Below are 21414 nucleotides of genomic sequence, written 5' to 3'. Positions count from 1 at the left end.
AACGAAATCAAAAAATAAAAATAAAAATATTACATAAGAAGAGATCTATTACCCTCTACCCCTAAGCAAGGATTTTTTACGATTTGTTAGTACAGTCGACCCCCCTATAAGATATAGATACGTCCCATTATTTAGGAATCCGATTTCTTACGAGTCGTTCCAATCACAGCCCGACACGTGTCAAGTTTACGGACTACGGCTGATTGAAAGGTTTTCTTCCATAAAATTAATCGATTCTAGACTAATCCAACTCAACATTTCCAAAATACGTATATTTTTTTTGGAAATAATCCGTATAAACTACGCTATAAACAAAAAATTGTAGGATTACTTACCGAATGTCGCCATTCGACATCGCCATTGCTCAACATTGTTTTCGTCGCGGAACAGCTCAGCAAACTGGGGCCGATTTCTAATAACTTATTTTTCTTCGAATAGTTCCTTGAACTTCGGAGACATCATTAATATAAATAATTTTAATCGCCGTTGAATAAGAAATGTTTCTTTCACAAGAAATGTATAAAATTACAGTACTGTATTAGACTTACGGTACCTAATTTACATACTCTACAGACGATAGTTAGCGTAAAAATCTCTGTAGCGTGGCGCCACGCTAAAGGCGGAAATTATATATTTAATTATAACAAAGTTACAATAAGTTAATATATAATTATATATACAGTACCTAATTTATATATAATTAATATATAATTATATGTACAGTACCGAATTTATATATAATTTATATAATACTATCCAGACGATAAAAATCTATCCGTAGCGTGGCGCTACGGACGGCGGGAAAGTAGTTAGGCTGCCTGATGACGTTTGAGGTAATTATAGGGAATTTTTCTGTTTTTTACGGATACCGGTCACAATTTTTTCGTTGTTTTATAGGAATCGTAATTATAGGGACCGTAATTATAGGGGGGTCGACTGTAATAAAAAATCCTTGATCCCCAAAATACCTTACGTAATTTATGGACGGTCCCTTAGGCCACGTGTTAGACACGTGTTCTGAAAACTTATGTCAGGGCGCTTCAGCTATACCGGCCCCGAGCGAATAGTTAAAATTTCGTTGGTAAACTTGTTGTGTAGTTAGTTGGCTGTAGCTACCTGGGCCTTAATCTGTGCGCTTGAGAGGGATTGGCCAGAATGGCAGTATTGGCTGAACATCGTCTGTGGTGCCACACGTGAACAGCACATTTATTTCATTTAATGTCAGTAAGGAGCTGCAAATATTCCTCTTTCAATTTGTCACAACCTGTATAAAAATATTTTATAAATTAAAAATCATTAAAAATATTATTTGTGAAATTTGTATAAATTTACATAAATTCGCTTTTTTTGTGATTACGAAAGAAAAATTGTTGATTTACATTTTAAAAATATTGTTTTAGTTTATGAATTAACAAGAAACATTTACAGAGCATTTATTTTGAGAATGTTGTTATATATTTATTTATTTTTAATGATTTTTACATTGAAATGATTGACCTTTCGAACGTAGGGAATTGTCTTTACATGCTTATGTGGTGTATATAACAATTAATGAATTTCTGGGTATATTCGGCCACTGTTTTTGGTAAAAACTGTTAAATATAACTTAGCAAAAATATTATTTGACATAAGTTACGTCATACTAAAAATTCGATTACATTCAATTGGACTATACTTGTAAACAGTCGACACTGGAGACTATTAAAGTAAGTTGCTTGTAAAATGAATTTAATTTTCTTTTCTGCCAATTTTAATATTCTTAATGACGTTGTACAAACACACTAGTTCAGTTAATTTGCATAAATTTGTGCTTAAAAGTCAATTAACCAGTGTACGGTTCTTTTTAACGTCTTCAAAAATTCTTTAATATTACACCATTTTTGTTCAATACACAAGCAACATGATTAACTGACTTATGAACCATTCTGTCTTTTATACTAACACGTGTATGTACTGTATGGGTCCTTATAGAGATCCTATATGAAATATTTCATAATCCGAATTTCTCGCTTGTCAGATAAATTAGACTTATGCTCACACCAGGGCCCTATTTCATAAATTTACAAATCTACAAGACTTGTAATAATTGCAGCATGTTAACGGATTATAAGGAACTTTATCAAATCTGCTTATCTTGTTATATTTTGTAATTTGAAAAGCTTGCAACAGCTGCAAGCAACAGGGCAAAGGCCATAAATAAAAATGATTTCTAAATTAGGAAGGTATCCTTCCTAATTTAGAAATTAGGAAAAATAAAATTTGGAAAAATATTAATAATTTCCATTATTGAATTTTCCAAAATCTCGTGTTCCAACTCTGGATTTTAATCTACACATCGTACAATATTAATATTTTCCTGTGTATTCATGCAAAATTTATGATTCATCACGTTATTTTCATTGAAAACGTTCACTTCTATTGATTCACGGAGATATATTCTTAATTACAGCATAAATATTTTAGAAAATAGTCATTTTTATAATGGATGAACCAGAAAACAAGTGTGAATTAGTGTGTAAAAGCCGTTCGAAGAAATATTTGAATGTTGCCTACGTATACGACATAATGATACGTATATTGAAAACTTTGGATAATTCCGAAATAAAAAATTGCATGAAAGTTTGCTCATTGTGGAAGGAAATAGGAGAATCCATACTGAGAGGAAGAATAACGATTGCAGTTGAGGTGAGTTATACTTTAAGATAAGAATAAACAGCAAAACCTGTGTAAAATGTGAAAAAAAATAGATTCGGTGCGATTCCGGTTTACACAGGTTTTACTGTACTTTTTGATATTGTAATATTTATAATAAGCAACATATACTCATGCAGTTGAAGTGTTCGTACAATAGTAAGTTTAGCTTTGCCAACATTTTCGATTACGTGTATATTTTTAGTTTCATACGGAACAATTACATTAGTTTAGTATAGAAAGTAGTGTGCGTTTCCTTCTCGTTTCCATCTCGTCGCAAAAGGTAGCAACGCAAAGAAACGTGATTGGACGATAAATCGTTCAATTAATTTTGAAATTTTGTAATGGCATAGGCATGTTTTTAACCTTCTGTTCGAATTAAACTTTCATATTAGTAAATCTGTGGCTAAGTTTTTAGTGACTTTCGAGTGATGTGGTAAAGAAATCTGTAACAAGTCAATTTCTGTCATAAGGATGTAAAGGAGAAAGAGAAAATGCAAGTTCTACTATTTCTAGAATCAAATTATTATTATTTTGTTCTTGAGCAAATATTTTTAACTGACTGCTCATTACCTGATTCCTAATTCTTAAGCTAATACTTACGGGAGACGCGTTATAACTAAGTGGGATCTTCAAAAAAGTTTATTAAACTGAATTTTTTATAAGTGAAAATGTATTTTAAATGTTCAAACGGTAAAATAAAAAGTCTACATATGAAAAAAAATGCTACGTGTTACTTATATCATTTCTTTCCTAACGATCTTAAAAAACTCCCACATAGAAACTACAAGAAGTCGAAATTTTTGTGTCTTTCCCCTTGTGCAGCAAATTGAAAAAATTGCTGTACAAGGAGAAATGGAGATGGGCTACGATTTGATAAAACTACAGACCTATAAATTACCACTGTTGCCTGTCTGTTTGCCTGTCCTTATATTCATATGAGAACATATATGGAACGTTTAGGAGCAGGGGGCTCCGATTATATTTGAATGATAACAGGAGATCACGTTGTTTCAATTGAAAAATTTCCCATGAAAGATGTTAGATATATGACCAACACAACGTTATTGCTAGCAGAAAAGAATGATATATATAGGGGCAAGACACTAATTTGAGATGGAGAGCATATATTTCAAATTAAATAAATTAATACAGATAATTGGAATGTAACTATTTATTTTCTTTATTCGAAAAAAAATACTGATATAAAGTTCGTTGACAAAAACCATTTTTATTTCATTTATTTTCCCTTACAAATATCTACTCAAGAGCATTAAAGCCTTTGTACTGTACAGTACATTGGCGTCATTGGCCCATACAGCTTTACAGTTTACGTGAAAATTGCTGTATTTAGGTCTATGTACTTTCCTTGAAGATTCTTCGTGTGTGCAATTTTTATAGAACACTTAACCTGGTGTCCTAAGTGAAGAATATAATAAATAATAAAAGATAAAGACGCATAAGCAGCCGTCCTTACGCCTGTGTTTGTGACAAATTATGGTTCTTGTTGAAGTTAGTACACCTCATTTTAGTAAACCTGCAACTCGTTAGGTTCTTCAGAGCCCGTCCACTTTCTTAGGTACGATTGTTAACCAAGTTGGTAGGTAATTTTGAAGAGGGAAAGAAATTTACACGTTGTAATGAATACAACTAATGCTAGTTATAAATATATTCGTACAATTGGAAAATTCGTTTTGTCGTTTCGTATGGAAGCTGGGTCAGAAAAAATGTAAAAGTTCGTTATTACGAGGTTCGTCGTAGCGAAATCCATTGTATTTGGTTCCAGAGAAAGTAGAATTAGAAACTGAACCGGAAATGATGGAGCAATACTTGTAAAGTCGCTGGAAGTCGCCTTAAACCATTTATATCTTGAACGGAAATAGTTCTGCTAAGCTGCTTTGCAGTTTGTAAACAATGTTTTTATGTAATCACTCAGAAATTATGCGAAAATTTATAAATATTGTAATATTCATGCGGATGATGCGTTGTTCCATCTGAAAAACTGTGGCAGCCATCTTGAAGTTTCTGTTCGGAACTTCCAAACTTCGCTCCATTACTGCTGCAGCTAATAACCTGTTATGGACATTCAGATGTTTTTAGCGACATTGCTGTCTCAAGACCATGCATGAGCAATCAATAGAATTTCTCGCTCTTGCAGATATCTGAAACTCTTCTTTTATTGCTTTCGGAAATTTTTGTGTCATAGTTAATTAAAAGTAACATTTGGAGGAAAGTTTCATGAAAACGTTTACTTCAATTCTGTTTTAGAAAAGAATTAATGAAATTTGAATGAAAAATTTACAATTAAATATCTTCTAAAGGTGATTTTAATTCAATTTAAAGTCGAAGTTTTCTTATATTTTTCTTCTAAAGTTTGACGATACCTATAGCTTTTGCCTTTAAAACTCATTAGAGTTTTCTCCAAATGTTGATTTAGTGATAATACTTCTAAACATTACCATTTGATCGTGGGTTCGCACCTCAGCATGGGGCTGGCCACTACTTAACTGAGTATAGTATTTATAAAGTTTCCATTATTGAAAATACAGCGCGACCTGAAAGTCTGTTAACCATTGCAAATTCCGAACTTTTATTTTATATAAATGCTTTTATTGTTTACAAATTTTAAATAATTGTTCAAATTAATATATATAAATTGTTCAATACACGAACTACAAATGCAATATACAGTGGAACCTTGGTATACGACCTTATTCCGTTCTCGATGTTTGGACTTATACCGAATTGGACGTATACCAAACCAACCTTTCCCATAAGGAGTAATGTAAAAATGATTAATCCGTTCTCGTGTAAAAAAAATGGCTGGCTTTAAACACCTCGCTTTCCTGGCTAGTTCCTGCTTGATTTTTCGTAAGATCAGCGTGTATCTTTTTAGCTTTCTCGCAAATAATTGCTTCCGATACGCTGTCTCCAGCAATGTTTTTCAGTTATCTAAAGCAAAAGCAATTTCTCGACATGATCTAATGTCTTCGATGTCTGTTTAGAAATTGATTTAATTCCTTTCGCAACGTTAGCAAATTTTATAATGTCTTTATTTTTCGCGATTGTCCATATCGTGGTTCTCGGAATACGGTAAGCAACAGTTAAAATCTCGAACACGCGTGTCACCTTCGTATTTTTCAACAATTTAGTTCACCTGTGAACTAAATAAAGAACATTATTTTTGAACTGTAAGACTAAATATCTGCATCCATAATTTTCAGTATAATAAGTCCTGTTAATACATAGAAAGTACTAGTATACAAAATAAATTATAAATAGATAAAAAAAGGAAAAAAAAGGCATAATAATTTTCAACAATCTCTTTTATCAGTTCCATTGTAATTCTAGTCATTTTTTTAGTTTCCTGTCGCTTTTCATTTGTCTTTTTGCGATTCGTGATTAATAAAAATAATAAAATTTTACTTACGAATTAAAATCAGAAAAAATTTAACAAAGTTATAAACCGTTGCACCGTGAACGTCTAGTCTGATCTAGTACACGGATAAGTGCTACTTGTTCATTGATGGCGCGTATAATTGAATTATGTCGTATACCGGACAAAAGTCGTACACCGAGCAAAATTTGTTTCGTCCAAACAGGACGTATTCCGAATTGGACGTATATTAAAGCAGACGTATACCGAGGTACCACTGTATTGTGTATATTCACGTGTATACCTGGAATTTACAAAGTAAAACGCGGTTAACTGACTTTTGGGTTACCCTGAACTGCGTTTGAATTTGTATAAACTCTTAAGTGAAATATTTTGTTTTTTCATATGTAGGCCTTACCACGTGATATAATTGCTATCACGAACTTTTATCCAGAATATGTTGTTGGCTACTTCAAAACACAAAATGGCAACATTAACATCTTGACAGGATATAATGGACATTCGGAAGAAAACATGGAAAGAAGCGATGAAACTAAGACAATACGACTTTTATTGCGGTTGGATGCTCAATGTCGTAAGTATCTTATTAAAACATTAACAAAATGCCCACCAGTGTCCAATGGTGGGCATATTATTGATGTTTTAATTGAATGCGAGTCGTCGGTTTGTGTCTCACCAGTGGCTGAATACGTGGTATGCTCCGGTTTTTCACCTGTCTATTACGCAAATAGGGACCAGTTTTGTATAGAATGTTCTTCCCGGAAGGCATTTCGCTAATAACATTTTATTTGTATTATTGTGGATTGGATCAATTGACAAGGATCGTGGCAAGATTTATTCCCACTATTTCGAGAGAATACGTTTTGAAAGGTGGATCAAACGGCCAAATCACGTTTAGTAATCACACGTGTATTTGCAAATTCTTTGTCATTAATTCAGATTTTTTGAATGAGGGCGGTACTTGCAATAATTACGAAAAATTATGACACACATTGTTTGCATTGAAATCTTTTCAGAGGCACTGTATGAACATTTTCTGGCTTGGCTCTATTTTTACCGTAAAGAATAACTATAACCATGTGTTAGAAGGTTGCTTGTATGTGTTTTTTAGCATTTATTCGTTTCATTTGAAAATATTACATTATTCGTTCGACAATTAAATAAAAAACAAACAAACAAAATCATGGGCATCATCTATTACAATATACAAAATTATATAAATATCAACTTATAACTTTAACAAAATAATTAGAATTACTTCAATTATAATAGAAAATTAATTTCATTTGTTAGAAAGAAGTGCTCGTATGTTGAAGAAACATAAGTCAAATTTTAGGATAAAGCCAAGCAGCACTACCTTCAGTCTCACTTCTCTGTGGTTAAAACATCAGTGCCTGTCCTCGCTGACAGACGATTCTCTGGATTGAATATTCAACTGAATAAGGGCTTGTTTATTATGGTACTGACTCAGTGGCGGCCTTAGGGGGTGGCGAACAGGGCAATCGCCCGGGGCCTCGCTCTTGGAGGGGCCTCGCGCCTCGCGCAACAACCAAGTAGAAAAAAGTTGATATTTAAAACTTTTTATTTTATTCTTGGCTATTAGTTATAACAATAAAATAAATTTAATTTATAGTACAGTATATATTAATATTAATAAGTGCCTACTGTTTCAATTCACATACTTTGCACAAAGGACAAGGGCCTCGCAAAAAGATCTGCCGTCCAGAGCCTCGCAATGGATAAGGCCGCCGCTGTACTGACTCTAATGTTAGATGCTTCACACAGTCTTTATTCCAGAAAGTTTTGACTTAGGGGAAGACGAAGCTATATGACATATCCGGCAAGCCTGTTGTGTTTACGTGAAGCTGGCATGATTAGTACAGTTTGTCCAAAAATGTAACTTGTCACTATCTCGGCTCAGTTCCGTTTAACTTATCAGTAACACTGCAATCGAGAACAAACAAAATATCTGCAAATCATTCTGTTGACTTTGAAAAATCTGTGAATTCAAGGACTCATGCCATTATTGCTTTAATGGAATAAAATAACAAACACTTAGGAGGCGATCTGCCAATTGATGATACCTCCTGGGAGGACTTTCTACGGGAAACTGGTTTCTTTTTACGTGTTTCACACACGAAGTAAAGTACGAAACTTCCGTATCCAGTCCGTTGGGGGGGCATGAACTGCAACCTGAAATATTGTAGACTTCTATGACAATGGAAGAAAATCTGTAGGTGGATAACATCATTAAGCCACTGGTGAGGATGTAAGAGAAGTTTATGGAATTTAATATGAAAACGTAACGTTTTGCAGGTAAAAATAATCATATAAAGGAACGGCGATATTCTCAAAGGCTCGTTAAACTTCATTCAAGTCCGTCAAGAAAACTGTTACCAATATGGATCGCTGTTTTTCCTCAACTTCCCGGACTGAAAATAAGTCGTTTCGTGTTTTCAAAAAATGAAATCGAAGAAAAGCTGAAACCTGGTCCCACGTGGTTTACAGAATTGACAGACATTTCTAAAGAAGAAACGAAATGCGTCCTGTGGATTGTAGATGATGAACTTGACGACACCTTCAAGAAGGTTATACCACAATGCGCAGTAAGCGGGATATCAGATATTAGTTTAGGTCGAACATACAGATGCATCGTGTTTTCGGGGAGGATGGTACACGCATTATCATTTAATCTGCCTACAGATCGTACATTACGATACATGAAAGTTATAGAATTGAAGCAATACAACATTGCATGGAACAATTGTATTGTGTTATATTTCAACCAATACTTCATGACTTGGTGCAACGATCGATCAAATTTTCCCGAACTTGAGTTTTTTAGTAAAGAATTTCCCAACATTCCTATTTTGTTTTATAGTAGCTGCCTATGTTTCGGTGTGGAATACATCCCGAATATTTGTAAAAACACAAGTACTATAGGAGAATGTATAAGAAATTTATCAGTTGTTGCAAAAATTGTTATATTGTGGATTGCGTGACTTGTAATTAAGTTGTTAAATGCAATTTTAAGGTACTTTGTTAAAAAAAAAGATGTATGCCCTGTATATCACATTTAACTTTCATTCAAATCATTTTGTGTATTTATTGAAGATCAATTAACATTAAAACTGTATAAAGTATAAATGTAAATATGACTTAATGAACAAATTTTTAATCAACAATTTTACTAATACTTTGTTTTTCTCTTCGCCCTAGTGCCCACCAGTGGCTGAGTGGTTAAAAACAACTGAACATTACTACTCGAGTGTTCGTACCTTAATAACTCGTTTCGCTGGTCGCGTGACTTTTTTGGGTATTCTTTGTGTGTAACACCCGAATAGGAACCAGGTTCCTGTTGAAAATCTTTCCAAGAGACTCGCTTGTGTCGCGACGTCATATTCCATAGAACCAAATATGACCGCTGTGCGGAGACTAAAAGGAGTTCTTATAGTAAGCCCATTATGATTTCACCCAAGCCCACAGTAGAGTGGTTGGGTGTTGAGGGACATGGAGACATAATCGGATCGACCACTTCTGACAAATTCCTGTTATTTTGAGTATTCCGGATCTGATTCCAGTCTACTGCTCTGATGGCAGTCTACTGCTTAGAGAGCAGTAGACTGCCATCTTATTTCTTATTCCATGTGACCGTCGAAATATATGTACTAAGAGGGCCCGTTAATGAAGATATTTGTAAGTTCGGCGAGGAGAACAGGTCAGGTAGTGAGGGGCGGTGTCTGACAGACCACCGATGAAAACAGTGCTGCTTCTACACCTCCACCATAACTGGCGGCTAATTACACAACGATTCCAGAACCGTAGTTGTGTTTTTACCACGAGATGTCGCTACATCGTGACATCAAGTAGCTCGACACTCTTAATTATAAATTACGCCGGTTGTGATGTCACCGAATCACGTGACTGAACGCAATCGGTGTGAATACACAACAGTCAGAATTAATTCATTACAAACAAAATTTGCTACTGTTCGTTTCTTAAACGGCAAATTTGAATTTTGTCTAATATTCAATGTTTATATTGTAGCTTGAAAAGATGACCATTGTTCATTATTGTTATAAAAATATTAAAAATTATTAAAAATTATTCAGTATATTATAAAAGTTATTCTACAGAATATGTAGACTTTCGTTCTTAAATTGTTTTAATTTCAAGATTTTCCTGCTGAGTTTTCAATCTCTTATTCGAAATTTTTGTTTTTTTCTATTATTTAATAAAATTATTCATTGCTTTTTTAAAAATAGTTTAAACATTTTATATTACAAAATTTGCAATATTTTATTTTAAACGATTAACGTTTATCTTCGAAACGTTCCACAAAACCAAACTCAATTTTCTCCTTAGGCATCCTTATTTGGTTTTCACAAGATTAAAAAAAAAAAAAAAAAATCTAACCCTGGCGAATACCAAGAGTTAAGTGTATCTTGTGTAATTTGAGTAAAGTCTTTTGAATTGGTAGTTTAAATCCATCAACAAATTATATCGTCAGTAAAATATTAGTGAACCTTTTATAGCCTCATTTAACAGATCGGCAATGATTTATTTGAATGTTAGCTAAAAAGCTATTCATAAGAAACATGTTTTCTTTACGAAAAATATTTATTGAACATTATACATTTGCAACATTTTCCTATGCACAATCTGTTATTGAATGGTTTCCTTTTGTAAGTACATTCCTGAATTGAGCGTAGTCATGATCCCTTGCGCCAGACCCGCACGAGTAGAATTTATAAGCTTACTACCTCTGTTGCAGAGGTAGTAGCCTCAAAAGGAAGGTCGCCTTTGTAATTTTTGTGAACTTTTTAAGGTATTGCTGATGGTGAAAACGGCGAAAAGGAGGACAAACACAAAGTTTTAGCTTTGTTAAAAAGTCGTATTTATTTTTATGTATTAAATAGAATTTATAAATTCCATGAATTTTTAGACAGTTAACTTTAGTTGGTTCTCAACTTATCTGTGGCTTTCCATTCGTAGAAATCTGTCAAATATAGTACATAATATTTTTATTTACAACTGAATGAGCTGTCAATATTCATGAAAACAATTATTTTAAGATATATTAATTATATACAGAATTTTTAAAATTTCAGAACAGAATTTACTTACCCTTCATATTTTTGAATTTCAGCTTCTCAATTTCACAGGCAAATCCATGTACAGGTTCAGTATTTTTTCCAGATGTTCGCGTAATCGAAGGGAAGTAGAAAATCCTTCAGAACATGAAGTCTCACGACAGAATATAGACTTTTCCTCCACCAGGATTTGCTTATGTTCTAAACCTACATGCTTGTTAATAAGATTTCCTTTTGAGGAGATGTGCTTATCGCAATAACAAGTATTTTCCGATATATTCAACGCAATATTTTCCATAACGATTTCTTCGCAACGTAGCGGGAATACTTCAAAAACAATTATCCATGATAAAGTAAGGTTTTAAAGCTAAAATATCGACAAAAAAATTCCAAGTACACCGTACAGTACGACTTAAACGCTACCTCAATGTTCCGACACTAGCGGCATCTCGTGGTAAAAACCAAAACTACGGCTACGGAATCCTGAAATTAGCCGCCAGTATTCTATCTCGTTGTCTGAGACCTACTGTAGCACGTCTAGCGGAACCTTTTTGTAACTCATGGCAGGCGTTCGCGTTGTGTGTTCGGAGTGCAATCTCTATTTTGGGTCATGTTAAATTTTCAAAAATTTAATGTTTTTTCTTAACTTGCGTATCCCTCCACTGCATTTTAACTTTTTCTGTAGGATGTCAGAAAAGCAAATTGTTGATTACCATATAGACCTAGATTATTGTGTTATATTGATTACTATATTGTGTCATTGAACCGATTATTTTGTTTTATAATAAATGTATTTATTATAAAACAAAACAAATTTGTGTTTCTTTAGTAATAGTATATTCTCAGGGTTAAATAGTCAAAAGTAGTGAAAATTTTAAATTAACTTACACTTGTACACTTATTATGGTACAGTAAATATATACATATATAATTTTATCTAGTAAAATAAGTTTAGAATTATGAACTTCCAGAAAAAAAAGAAAGTAGATTGACTTACTATTAATACATCGTACTTTGGAATATTAATATATATACTATTATTTAAATATTTTATTCGAATTTATAACAGATCTTATTTCTTAAGCTCCAACATTGGAAATACAGCTTGGATCTCTGGCAGCAGAGATGGGATAGCTATAATGGCCTTGCCAGAAACTTTTTTCCATCTATTCATGACCACCTTTTTCACCACTGGGTTAGTCCGGACTTTGAAACCACCCAATTATTTACTGGGCATCAGAGATTCCGGGCCTACTTACAGGGGTTTGGCAAATCTTCAACGGATATCTGTACCATCTGTAATTGCCGTGATGGGGTTGAGCACTACAGTGGTACCTCAGGATACGAAATTAATTCGCTCCGAAACTGAGATCGTATCATGAAAATGTCGTAAGGTGAATCAACTTTTNTAACTTTATTATAATTATATATATAATTTCCGCCATCTAGCGCCACGCTACAGAGAGTTTAGGCGAGTAAGTTGAGTTTGCTATGGTCTGTACAGTAAGTTAATTAGGTACCGTAAGTCTAATACAGTACTGTAATTTTAAACATTTTTTGTGAAAGAAACATTTCTTATTCAACGGTCATAAAAATTATTTATATTAATGACGTCTCCAAAGTTCAACGATGTTTTCACAGAAAAATAACATCAGAAATCGCGGCCGCGGTTTGGTGTGCTGCTCCGCGACGAAAACAAGCTTGAGTAGCGAAGACGTCGAATGGTGCACACTTGGTAAGTAATCCTACAATTTTTTGTTTATAGCATAGTTTATACGGATTATTTCCAAAAAATTATACGTGTTTTGGAAATGTTGAGTCGAATTAGTCTAGAATCGATTAATTTTATGGAAGAAAGCCTTTCAAACAGCCGTAGTCCGTTAACTTCACACGTGTCGGGCTGTGATTGGCAAGGACTCGTACAAAATTGATTCATAAAGAACGGAACGCATCTACCGTTTTATAGGGGGGTCTACTGTAATTTATATTGTTAATTTATATATTAGCTAGGAGTGCCACCCCTAGTGGCCGTTTTTGTGTACCGTGACAGACACTGCCCAGTTTTTCAGTTTTATATAGTAGATTTTAACAAAAGAATTTTTCTTATGAAACCCTAAAAACCCCAAGTCAAAAATATACAATTATTAATTAGTTAATTAATATATAGTATCTATATATATAACCCATTAAACGGGTATCCGTCTGTCCGCGTAACGTATGTCAAAAACGGGCACTAGAGGCGCCCTAGCGAAGGTTATAAATTAACAATAAATTATTTTTATTTGTAATAGGAATTTATTATTGATATGAATTCATTATTTATACCACGGAATGGTATAAATAATTATTATATGCCTTGATTAACCTTGCGCGGCACGTTTACAACATCCCGTGACTTAGTGAACGTCGCGCATTGACTCTCGGGAAATTTGTTGAAAAAATGGCGGATACATTTAAAATCGAGGTTTACGAGCGAAGGTAAATAAACAAATTAAACTATTTTAAAGTATTTATAGAATGTTTAATAGGTAGAAATATAGATTTGTATGACGCAATTGGGACGGTAAGATTTACCCTCGGAATGCAGGGGTGGCGACCCCCTCTGTGAGAACAATAAATGTCTAATGAACCATACTTTTACGCGTGACCCTTCCCGAGATATTGCCCTCCGAAAATTATTCTATGGGTCACGTGACTGCCTGTTTGCCGCAATTTACTCTGAGAATGAGCGGGTCGGCAACCTTCCGAGTGTGTGCGAGCACGCGTTAATTTTTTTTTCGCGCAGCAGGCGCCCTTCTGTCCACGGTGTCACGTGACCGGAAATGACGTAGGCAAATTTTCAGAGGCTTATATCTTGCAAAGGGTCACGCGTAGGGGTATGGTTCCTTTGACTTTATTGTTCGCACAGGGGCGCTACAGTTTGGGGGATGGCCACCTCTTTATTCGGAGGGTAAATCTTATCATTGGGACTTTAACGTAGCTGTAGAGCATATTGATAGGAACAAAAAAGTCAAAGGAACCGTCCTCATGGATATTTGTAAAGAACGCCCACTAGGGGGCGTTCCGGGCTACTAGTCTATACAGTAGACCCCCCTATAACGCTTAGATACGTTCCACGCTAACCGAAGATTACGTTGTAGGAACGATTAAATACATGAGCCAATCGCAGCCCGATAGGTGGGAACTTTACGGACTAAGGCTGTTCGAAAGGTTTTCTTCTATAAAATTAACCGATTCTAGACTAATTCGACTCAACATTTCCAAAACACGTATAATTTTTTGGGAGTAATCCGTATAAACTATGCTATAAACAAAAAATTATAGGATTACTTACCGAGTGTGTACCGTTCGACTACGCCCGTTGTTCAAAGCCTGTCTTCGTCGCGGAACAGCACAAGAAACGGCGGCCGCGATATCTGATAAATAATTTATCACAGAAAGATAACTTGACCTTTGGAGACATCATTAATATAAATAATTTTTATGGCTGTTGAATAAGAAGTGTTTCCTTCACAAGAAATGTATAAATTTAGTGCTGTATTAGACTTACGGTACCTAATTTACATACTGTTAAGAAAAATTTGAATGTTGCCTACGTATACGATATAGTGAGACGTATATTGAAAACTTTGGATAATTCCGAAATAGAGAATTGCATGAAAGTTTGTTCATTGTGGAAGGAAATAGGAGAATCCATATTGAGAGGAAGGATAACGATTGCAGTTGAGGTGAGTTATAGTTTAAGATAAGAATAAACAGGTGTAAAATGTGAAAAAATATAATGACTGTGTAAAATGAAACCTGTGTAAAATGTGAAAAAATAGGTATCGTGCGATTCCGGTTTACACAGGTTTTACTGTATTTTTTGATATTGTGATATTTATGATAAGCAATATACAGAGCCGTAACTAGAATTTTGGACGCCTATGGCCAAGAATGAAAATGGCGCCTTTTTAATTTTTATTATTAAAAAAATAATTTTATTCTAAAAAAGGTTATTATAAAACATTATGTAAGAATATTTAAATACTATATAAATATAAATATAAAAATTTTTTGTGTTATTAATTTTGAATACATATTTGTTTCGAAACCTTCTCATTGGCGCCTTTATTAAATCGGCGCCTATGGTTTGGTCCTCATTGGCCACACCCTAGTTACGGCTCTAATAACATATACTCATGCAGTTGAAGTGTTCATGCAATAGTAAGATTAGTTTTGCCAACATTTGCGATTATGTGTATAATTTTAGTTTCATATGGAATCAAATACATTAGTTTAGTATAGAAAGTTTAGTATAGAAAATAGAAATGCATTTCCTTCTCGTTTGCATCTCGTCGCGAACGATAGCAACGCAAAGAGACGGAGAGACGTGATTGGGCGATAAATCGTTCAATTAATTTTGAATTTTTGTAATGGCATAGGCATGTTGTTCGAATAGGCATGTTGTTAACCTTCTGTTCGAATTAAACTTTCGTGTTACTAAATCTGTGACGAAGTTTTTAGTGACATTCGAGTGATGTTTATAGCAGTTTTTCGACCAACAGGTTTTTCAACCTGTTGGTCGCGACCCCCAGTGGGTCGAAAAGCCTTACACGGGGGATGGCGGGTGAAAGAAAACGACAAGTGTTTGTAGGTACTACACTACAATAAAAAAATCTATAATTTCAGTGAAAAGGCTGTGCCTGTTTATTTTACAGTACAATTGGTTTTTCGATCGATATTTAAAGATAGAAAATTAAATATGTAGTTTTTGAAATCACTGATATAGTTTTAATATGGCCCTGGGGGGTCGCCGGAATTTTTTAACTTGTAAAGGGGTCGCGTATTCAAGAAGGGTGAAAAACACTATGTTAAAGAAATCTGAATTTTCTATAAGATAAAATGCATTTTAAATGTTTAAACGGTAAAATATAAAATCTACGTATGAAAGAAAGATGCTACGTGATACGTATATCATTCCTTTCCTAACGATTATAAAAAAACTTCCACATAGAAATTACAAGAAGTTGAAATTTTTGTGTCTCTCTCCTTGTGCAGAAATTTAAAAAATTGCTACAGAAGGAGAAATGGAGATGGATTACAATCTGAAAAAAACTGTAGACCTATAAATTACCAGTATTACTTGTCTGTCTGCCTGTCCTTTCTTACACTCGAGAACGGAGTTAGACAGATTAACGTCGAGAACATATAATGATAATATAGCAGCAGGAAGCCCCGATTATATTGATACTTGAATGAAAACAGGAGATCACGTTGTTCCAATTGAAAACTTTCCCATGAAAGATGTTAGATACATGAAACTAAAGGGAAAAATTTACGCTACTGCATGACAATGTTGGCGAGAGCGAAAAACTATGGTTGATTTTGTAGAAATCAAAATTAACATTTTCATTAACCTTTCCTTCAAATATTGTTTAATTAGAACTCAACATTTGGAGGAAAGTTTTATGAAAACGTTTACTTGAATTCTGTACTTGAAAATCGAACTTTTAGAAAAGAATTAATGAAATTTGAATGAAAAATTTCCAATTAAATATCTTTTAAAGGTCGATTTTAATTCAATTTAAAGTCGAAGTTTTCTTATATTTTTCTTCTAAAGTTTGACGATACCTATAGCTTTTGCCTTTAAAACTTATTAGAGTTTTCTCCAAATGTTGATTTAGTGATAATACTTCTAAACATTAGCATTTGATCGTGGGTTCGCACCTCAGCAAGGGGCTGGCCACTACTTAACTGAGTATAGTGTTTATAAAGTTTTCATTATTGAAAATACAGGGCGACCTGAAAGTTAATTAACCATTGAAAAGTCAAAATTTTTATTTTATAAAAATGCTTTTATTGTTTACAAATTTTAAATAATTACTAAAACTAATATATATCAATTGTTCAATACACGAACTGCAATTATTGTGTATATTCACGTGTATAACTGGAATTTACTAAGTAAAACGCGGTTAAATGACTTTTGGGTTACCCTGAACTGTGTTCGAATTTGTATAAACTCTTAAGTGAAATATTTGTCCTCTTTTGATATGTAGGACTTACCATGTGATATAATTGCAATCACGAACTTTTATCCAGAATATGTTGTTCGCTACTTCAAAACACAAAATGGCAACATTAACATCTTGACAGGATATAATGGACATTCGGAAGATTACATGGAAAGAAGCGATGAAACTAAGACAATACGACTTTTATCGCGGTTGGATGCTCAATGTCGTAAGTATCTTATTAAAACATTAGCAAAATGCCCACCAGTGTCCAATGGTGGGCATATTATTTATGTTTTAATTGAATGCGAGTCGTGAATTTGTGTCTCACCGGTGGCTGAATACGTGGAATGTTTCGGTTTTACACCTGTTTAATACCCAAATAAGGGCCAATTTTCTATAAAATGTTCTTTCCGGAACGCATTACGCATAAAACATTATTTTTTTATTGTTATAGATTGCATCAATTGAGAAGGATCGTGGCAAGATTCTGTTAAGCCTCATTCCCACTATTTCGAGAGAATTCGTTTTGAAAGGTGGATCAAATCGCCAAATCACATTTAGTAACCACACGTGTATTTGCAAATTCTTTGTTATTAATTCAGTTTTTTTGAATGAAGGCGGTACTTGCAATAAGTACGAAGAATTATGACACACATTGTTTGCAATGAAATCTTTACAGATGCACCGTATCAACGTTTTCTGGCTTGGCTCTATTTTTACCGTAAAGAATAACTATAATCACATGTTGGTAGGTTGAATGTATGTGTTTTTCAGCATTTATTCGTAAGTTTCATTTGAAAATATTACATTATTCGTTCGGCAATTAAATAAAAAACAAAAAAACAAAATCATGGGCATCATCTATTACAATATACAAATTAATATGAATATCAACTTATAACTTTAACAAAATAATTAGAATTACTTCAATTATAATAGAAAATTAATTTCATTTGTTAGAAAGAAGTGCTCGTATGTTGAAGAAACATAAGTCAAATTTTAGGATAAAGCCAAGCAGCACTACCTTCAGTCTCACTTCTCTGTGGTTAAAACATCAGTGCCTGTCCTCGCTGACAGACGATTCTCTGGATTGAATATTCAACTGAATAAGGGCTTGTTTATTATGGTACTGACTCAGTGGCGGCCTTAGGGGGTGGCGAGCAGGGCAATCGCCCGGGGCCTCGCTCTTGGAGGGGCCTCGCGCCTCGCGCAACAACCAAGTAGAAAAAAGTTGATATTTAAAACTTTTTATTTTATTCTTGGCTATTAGTTATAACAATAAAATAAATTTAATTTANAAAAAACAAAAAAACAAAATCATGGGCATCATCTATTACAATATACAAATTAATATGAATATCAACTTATAACTTTAACAAAATAATTAGAATTACTTCAATTATAATAGAAAATTAATTTCATTTGTTAGAAATAAGTGCTCATATGTTGAAGGACCATCGGTCTAATTTTAGGAAAATCCAAGCAGCACAAACCTTAGTTTCACTTCTCTGTGGTTGAAACATCAGTCCCTAGCATCGCTGACTGACGAATCTCTCGATAGAATATTTAAGTAAATAAGGGCCTACTTGTTTGTGATGGCACTGACTCTAATGTCTGATGGTTCACACAGCCTTTCTTCTAGAACAACAGTTTCCAACCTTTTTCGGATGGCGCTTTTTATAAAAGCCAAGTCACCCGCGACTCCGATACAATTAAAAAAAGCAATTTTAATCAGGTAATTAAAAAAAACAAAATTAGTTTTTCAGTATAATTTTATTTTAAATTATGTTTAATAATTAATTTAATGCGATGGTTGAAATTGCATATTATTAACCAGTCTCAAAATTCGCTTTTGAGATTTTGTTAACGCCAACCTCATATCATTCTCAACATTTAATTTATTCCTCACAAAATTCTCAACAAATGTTTCAAGCAACTGTGACAAAATAGCTACCCAGATTACACTTATTTCAAGTTTTAAAAAATATATGAAATTATTCAAACTTCAAGGCACCATTAAAAATAAATACTGCATTATAGTGAAAATTTTCTTTAGTTTACTGCATAAGTTGGCGACCCCACAGAAAACTCGATGCGACCCCCTTTGGGTCGCGACCCATAGGTTGGGAACCCGTGTTCTAGAAAGTTTCGACTCAGGGCAAGACGAAGCCCTATGACATATCCGGCTATCTACTGGTATTTTCCGCACATTCTTCAAGCCTGTTGTGTTTACGTGAAGCTGTCATGATTAGTTCAATTTGTCCACAAATGTAACTTGTCACTATCTCGGCTCAGTCCCTTCAATTTATCAGTAACACTACAATGGAGAACAAACACTTCATTCATAGTCAGAATATCTGTAAATCATTCTGTCGACTTTAAAACATCTGTGAAATCAAGGACTCACCTTGTACGATTATTGCTTTAATAGCATAAAATAACAAACACTTAGGAGGCGATCTGCCAAGATATGATATTTCTTGGGAGGACTTTTTACGGGAAACTGGTTTCTACTTAGATGGTACACACTCGAAGGAAAGTACGAAAACTTCACGTAGCCAGTCCGTTTGTCGAATGGCCAAGCGGTCAAGGTGGCAGCCTACCCCTCCAGGGGACCCTAGTTCGAATCCGAACGAGTCGAAAAATCCCGAGGAATTTTTCGCTGGGTCGTCCGTTCAGATATGTTGGGCCCCGTCCCTCATTACCTGGCAGCCCCCTTGTGGGCCTGGCCGAGCCCATAATAGGCTTGCAAAAAGAGGCCCTCTTAGTGCCCACAGGGCAGAAAGACTTAAAAAGTGGTTTGTTGGCCGGGCACGAACTGCAACCTAAACTATTTTAGACTTCTATCACAATGGTAGGTGGATAAAATCATTAAGCCACTGGTGAGGATGTAAGAGAAGTTTAAAGAATTTAATATGAAAACGTTACGTTTTACAGGTAAAAATAATCATATAAAGGATTGGCGATATTCTCAAAGGCTCAATAAACTTCATTCACGTTCATCAAGAAATCTATTACCAATATGGATCGCTGTTTTTCCTCAACTTCCCGGACTGAAAATAAGTCGTTTCGTGTTTTCAAAAGATGAAATCAAAGAAAAGCTGAAACCTGGTCCCACGTGGTTTACAGAATTGACAGACATTTCTAAAGAAGAAACGAAATGCGTCCTGTGGATTGTGGATGGAATACTGGAGGACACCTTCAAGAAGGTTATACCACAATGCGCAGTAAGCGGTATATCAGATATTAGTTTATGTCCAGCATACAGATGTATTGTGTTTTCGGGGAGGATGGTACATGCATTATCATTTAATCTGCCAAAAGATCTTACATTACAACAAATGAAAATTACAGAATTGAAGCAATACAACATTGCATGGAACAATTGTATTGTGTTATTTTTCAACAAACACTTTATTAATTGGTGCAACGATCGATCAAACTTTTCCGAAATTGAGATTTTTAGTAAAGAATTTCCCAACATTCCGATTTTGTTTTATTGTGGCTGCATATTATTCGGTGTGGAGTACATCCCGAATATTTGTGAAAACACAAGTACTATAGGAGAATGTACAAAAGATGCATCAGTTCTTGCAAAAATTGTTATATTGTGGATTGCATGACTTGTAATTTAGTTGTTAAATGCAATTTTAAGGTACTTTGTTTAAAAAAGATGTATGCCCCGTATATCACATTTAACTTTTATTCAAATCATTCTGTGTATTTATTGAAGATGAATTGACATTAAAACTGTATAAATTACGAATGTAATTAAAATTTAAATATGACATAATAAAATAATTTTTATTTAACAATTTTACTAATGTTTTTTTCTCTCTTCGCCCTAATGCCCAGCAGTTGCTAAAAACAACTGAACATTAATTCTCGAGTGTTTGCATCTGTGACCTTGCCGAAGGGTCCCCTCTATAGTTCGGCACCACAGGACCGAAGGGTCGACATTGCGTCGGCGAAGACGGCAATGACAAATTTATCAGGACTGACACCACTGGGTCTTCTGGGTAGACACAGAGACCGTTACGTTCGAATTTACGCGCGACCAGTCGCGTATGTGGACTGTTGGACTCGGGATGGAGACCAATTAAGCTAAAGAAGTGCTCTTTACAATTCGATTATAGAAATTAATATCCGTTTATTGATTATATAGGCCTAAACTAGTTACACTTAGGCTTGTAGAGAGAGAGTTTACAAATGTTCGCGCGTGGTATTTACCTGA

General features: G+C 34.2%; 2 protein-coding genes across 2 annotated transcripts; both read left to right on the top strand.

Annotated features, from left to right (window-relative positions):
• The first annotated feature begins 1551 nt into the window (after window positions 1-1551).
• On the top strand, window positions 1552-9189 carry LOC111626034. The gene is made up of 4 exons (XM_023369310.1): window positions 1552-1706; window positions 2450-2685; window positions 6479-6662; window positions 8405-9189. Exons 2-4 carry the CDS (start codon window positions 2482-2484, stop codon window positions 9088-9090), a joined length of 1074 nt encoding a protein of 357 aa, XP_023225078.1. The 5' UTR covers window positions 1552-1706; window positions 2450-2481; the 3' UTR covers window positions 9091-9189.
• A 5572-nt stretch (window positions 9190-14761) lies between these two features.
• Window positions 14762-20973, top strand: LOC111626017. The gene is made up of 3 exons (XM_023369291.1): window positions 14762-14909; window positions 17223-17406; window positions 20118-20973. Exons 1-3 carry the CDS (start codon window positions 14838-14840, stop codon window positions 20801-20803), a joined length of 942 nt encoding a protein of 313 aa, XP_023225059.1. The 5' UTR covers window positions 14762-14837; the 3' UTR covers window positions 20804-20973.
• The last annotated feature ends 441 nt before the right edge of the window (window positions 20974-21414 follow it).

This window comes from Centruroides sculpturatus, unplaced genomic scaffold (genome assembly GCF_000671375.1).
Source record: "Centruroides sculpturatus isolate CEXI.00-Female unplaced genomic scaffold, Cexi_2.0 scaffold316, whole genome shotgun sequence".
Classification (NCBI taxonomy): Eukaryota; Metazoa; Arthropoda; class Arachnida; order Scorpiones; family Buthidae; genus Centruroides; species Centruroides sculpturatus.
This window is presented reverse-complemented; position numbering and strand designations above follow the sequence as displayed.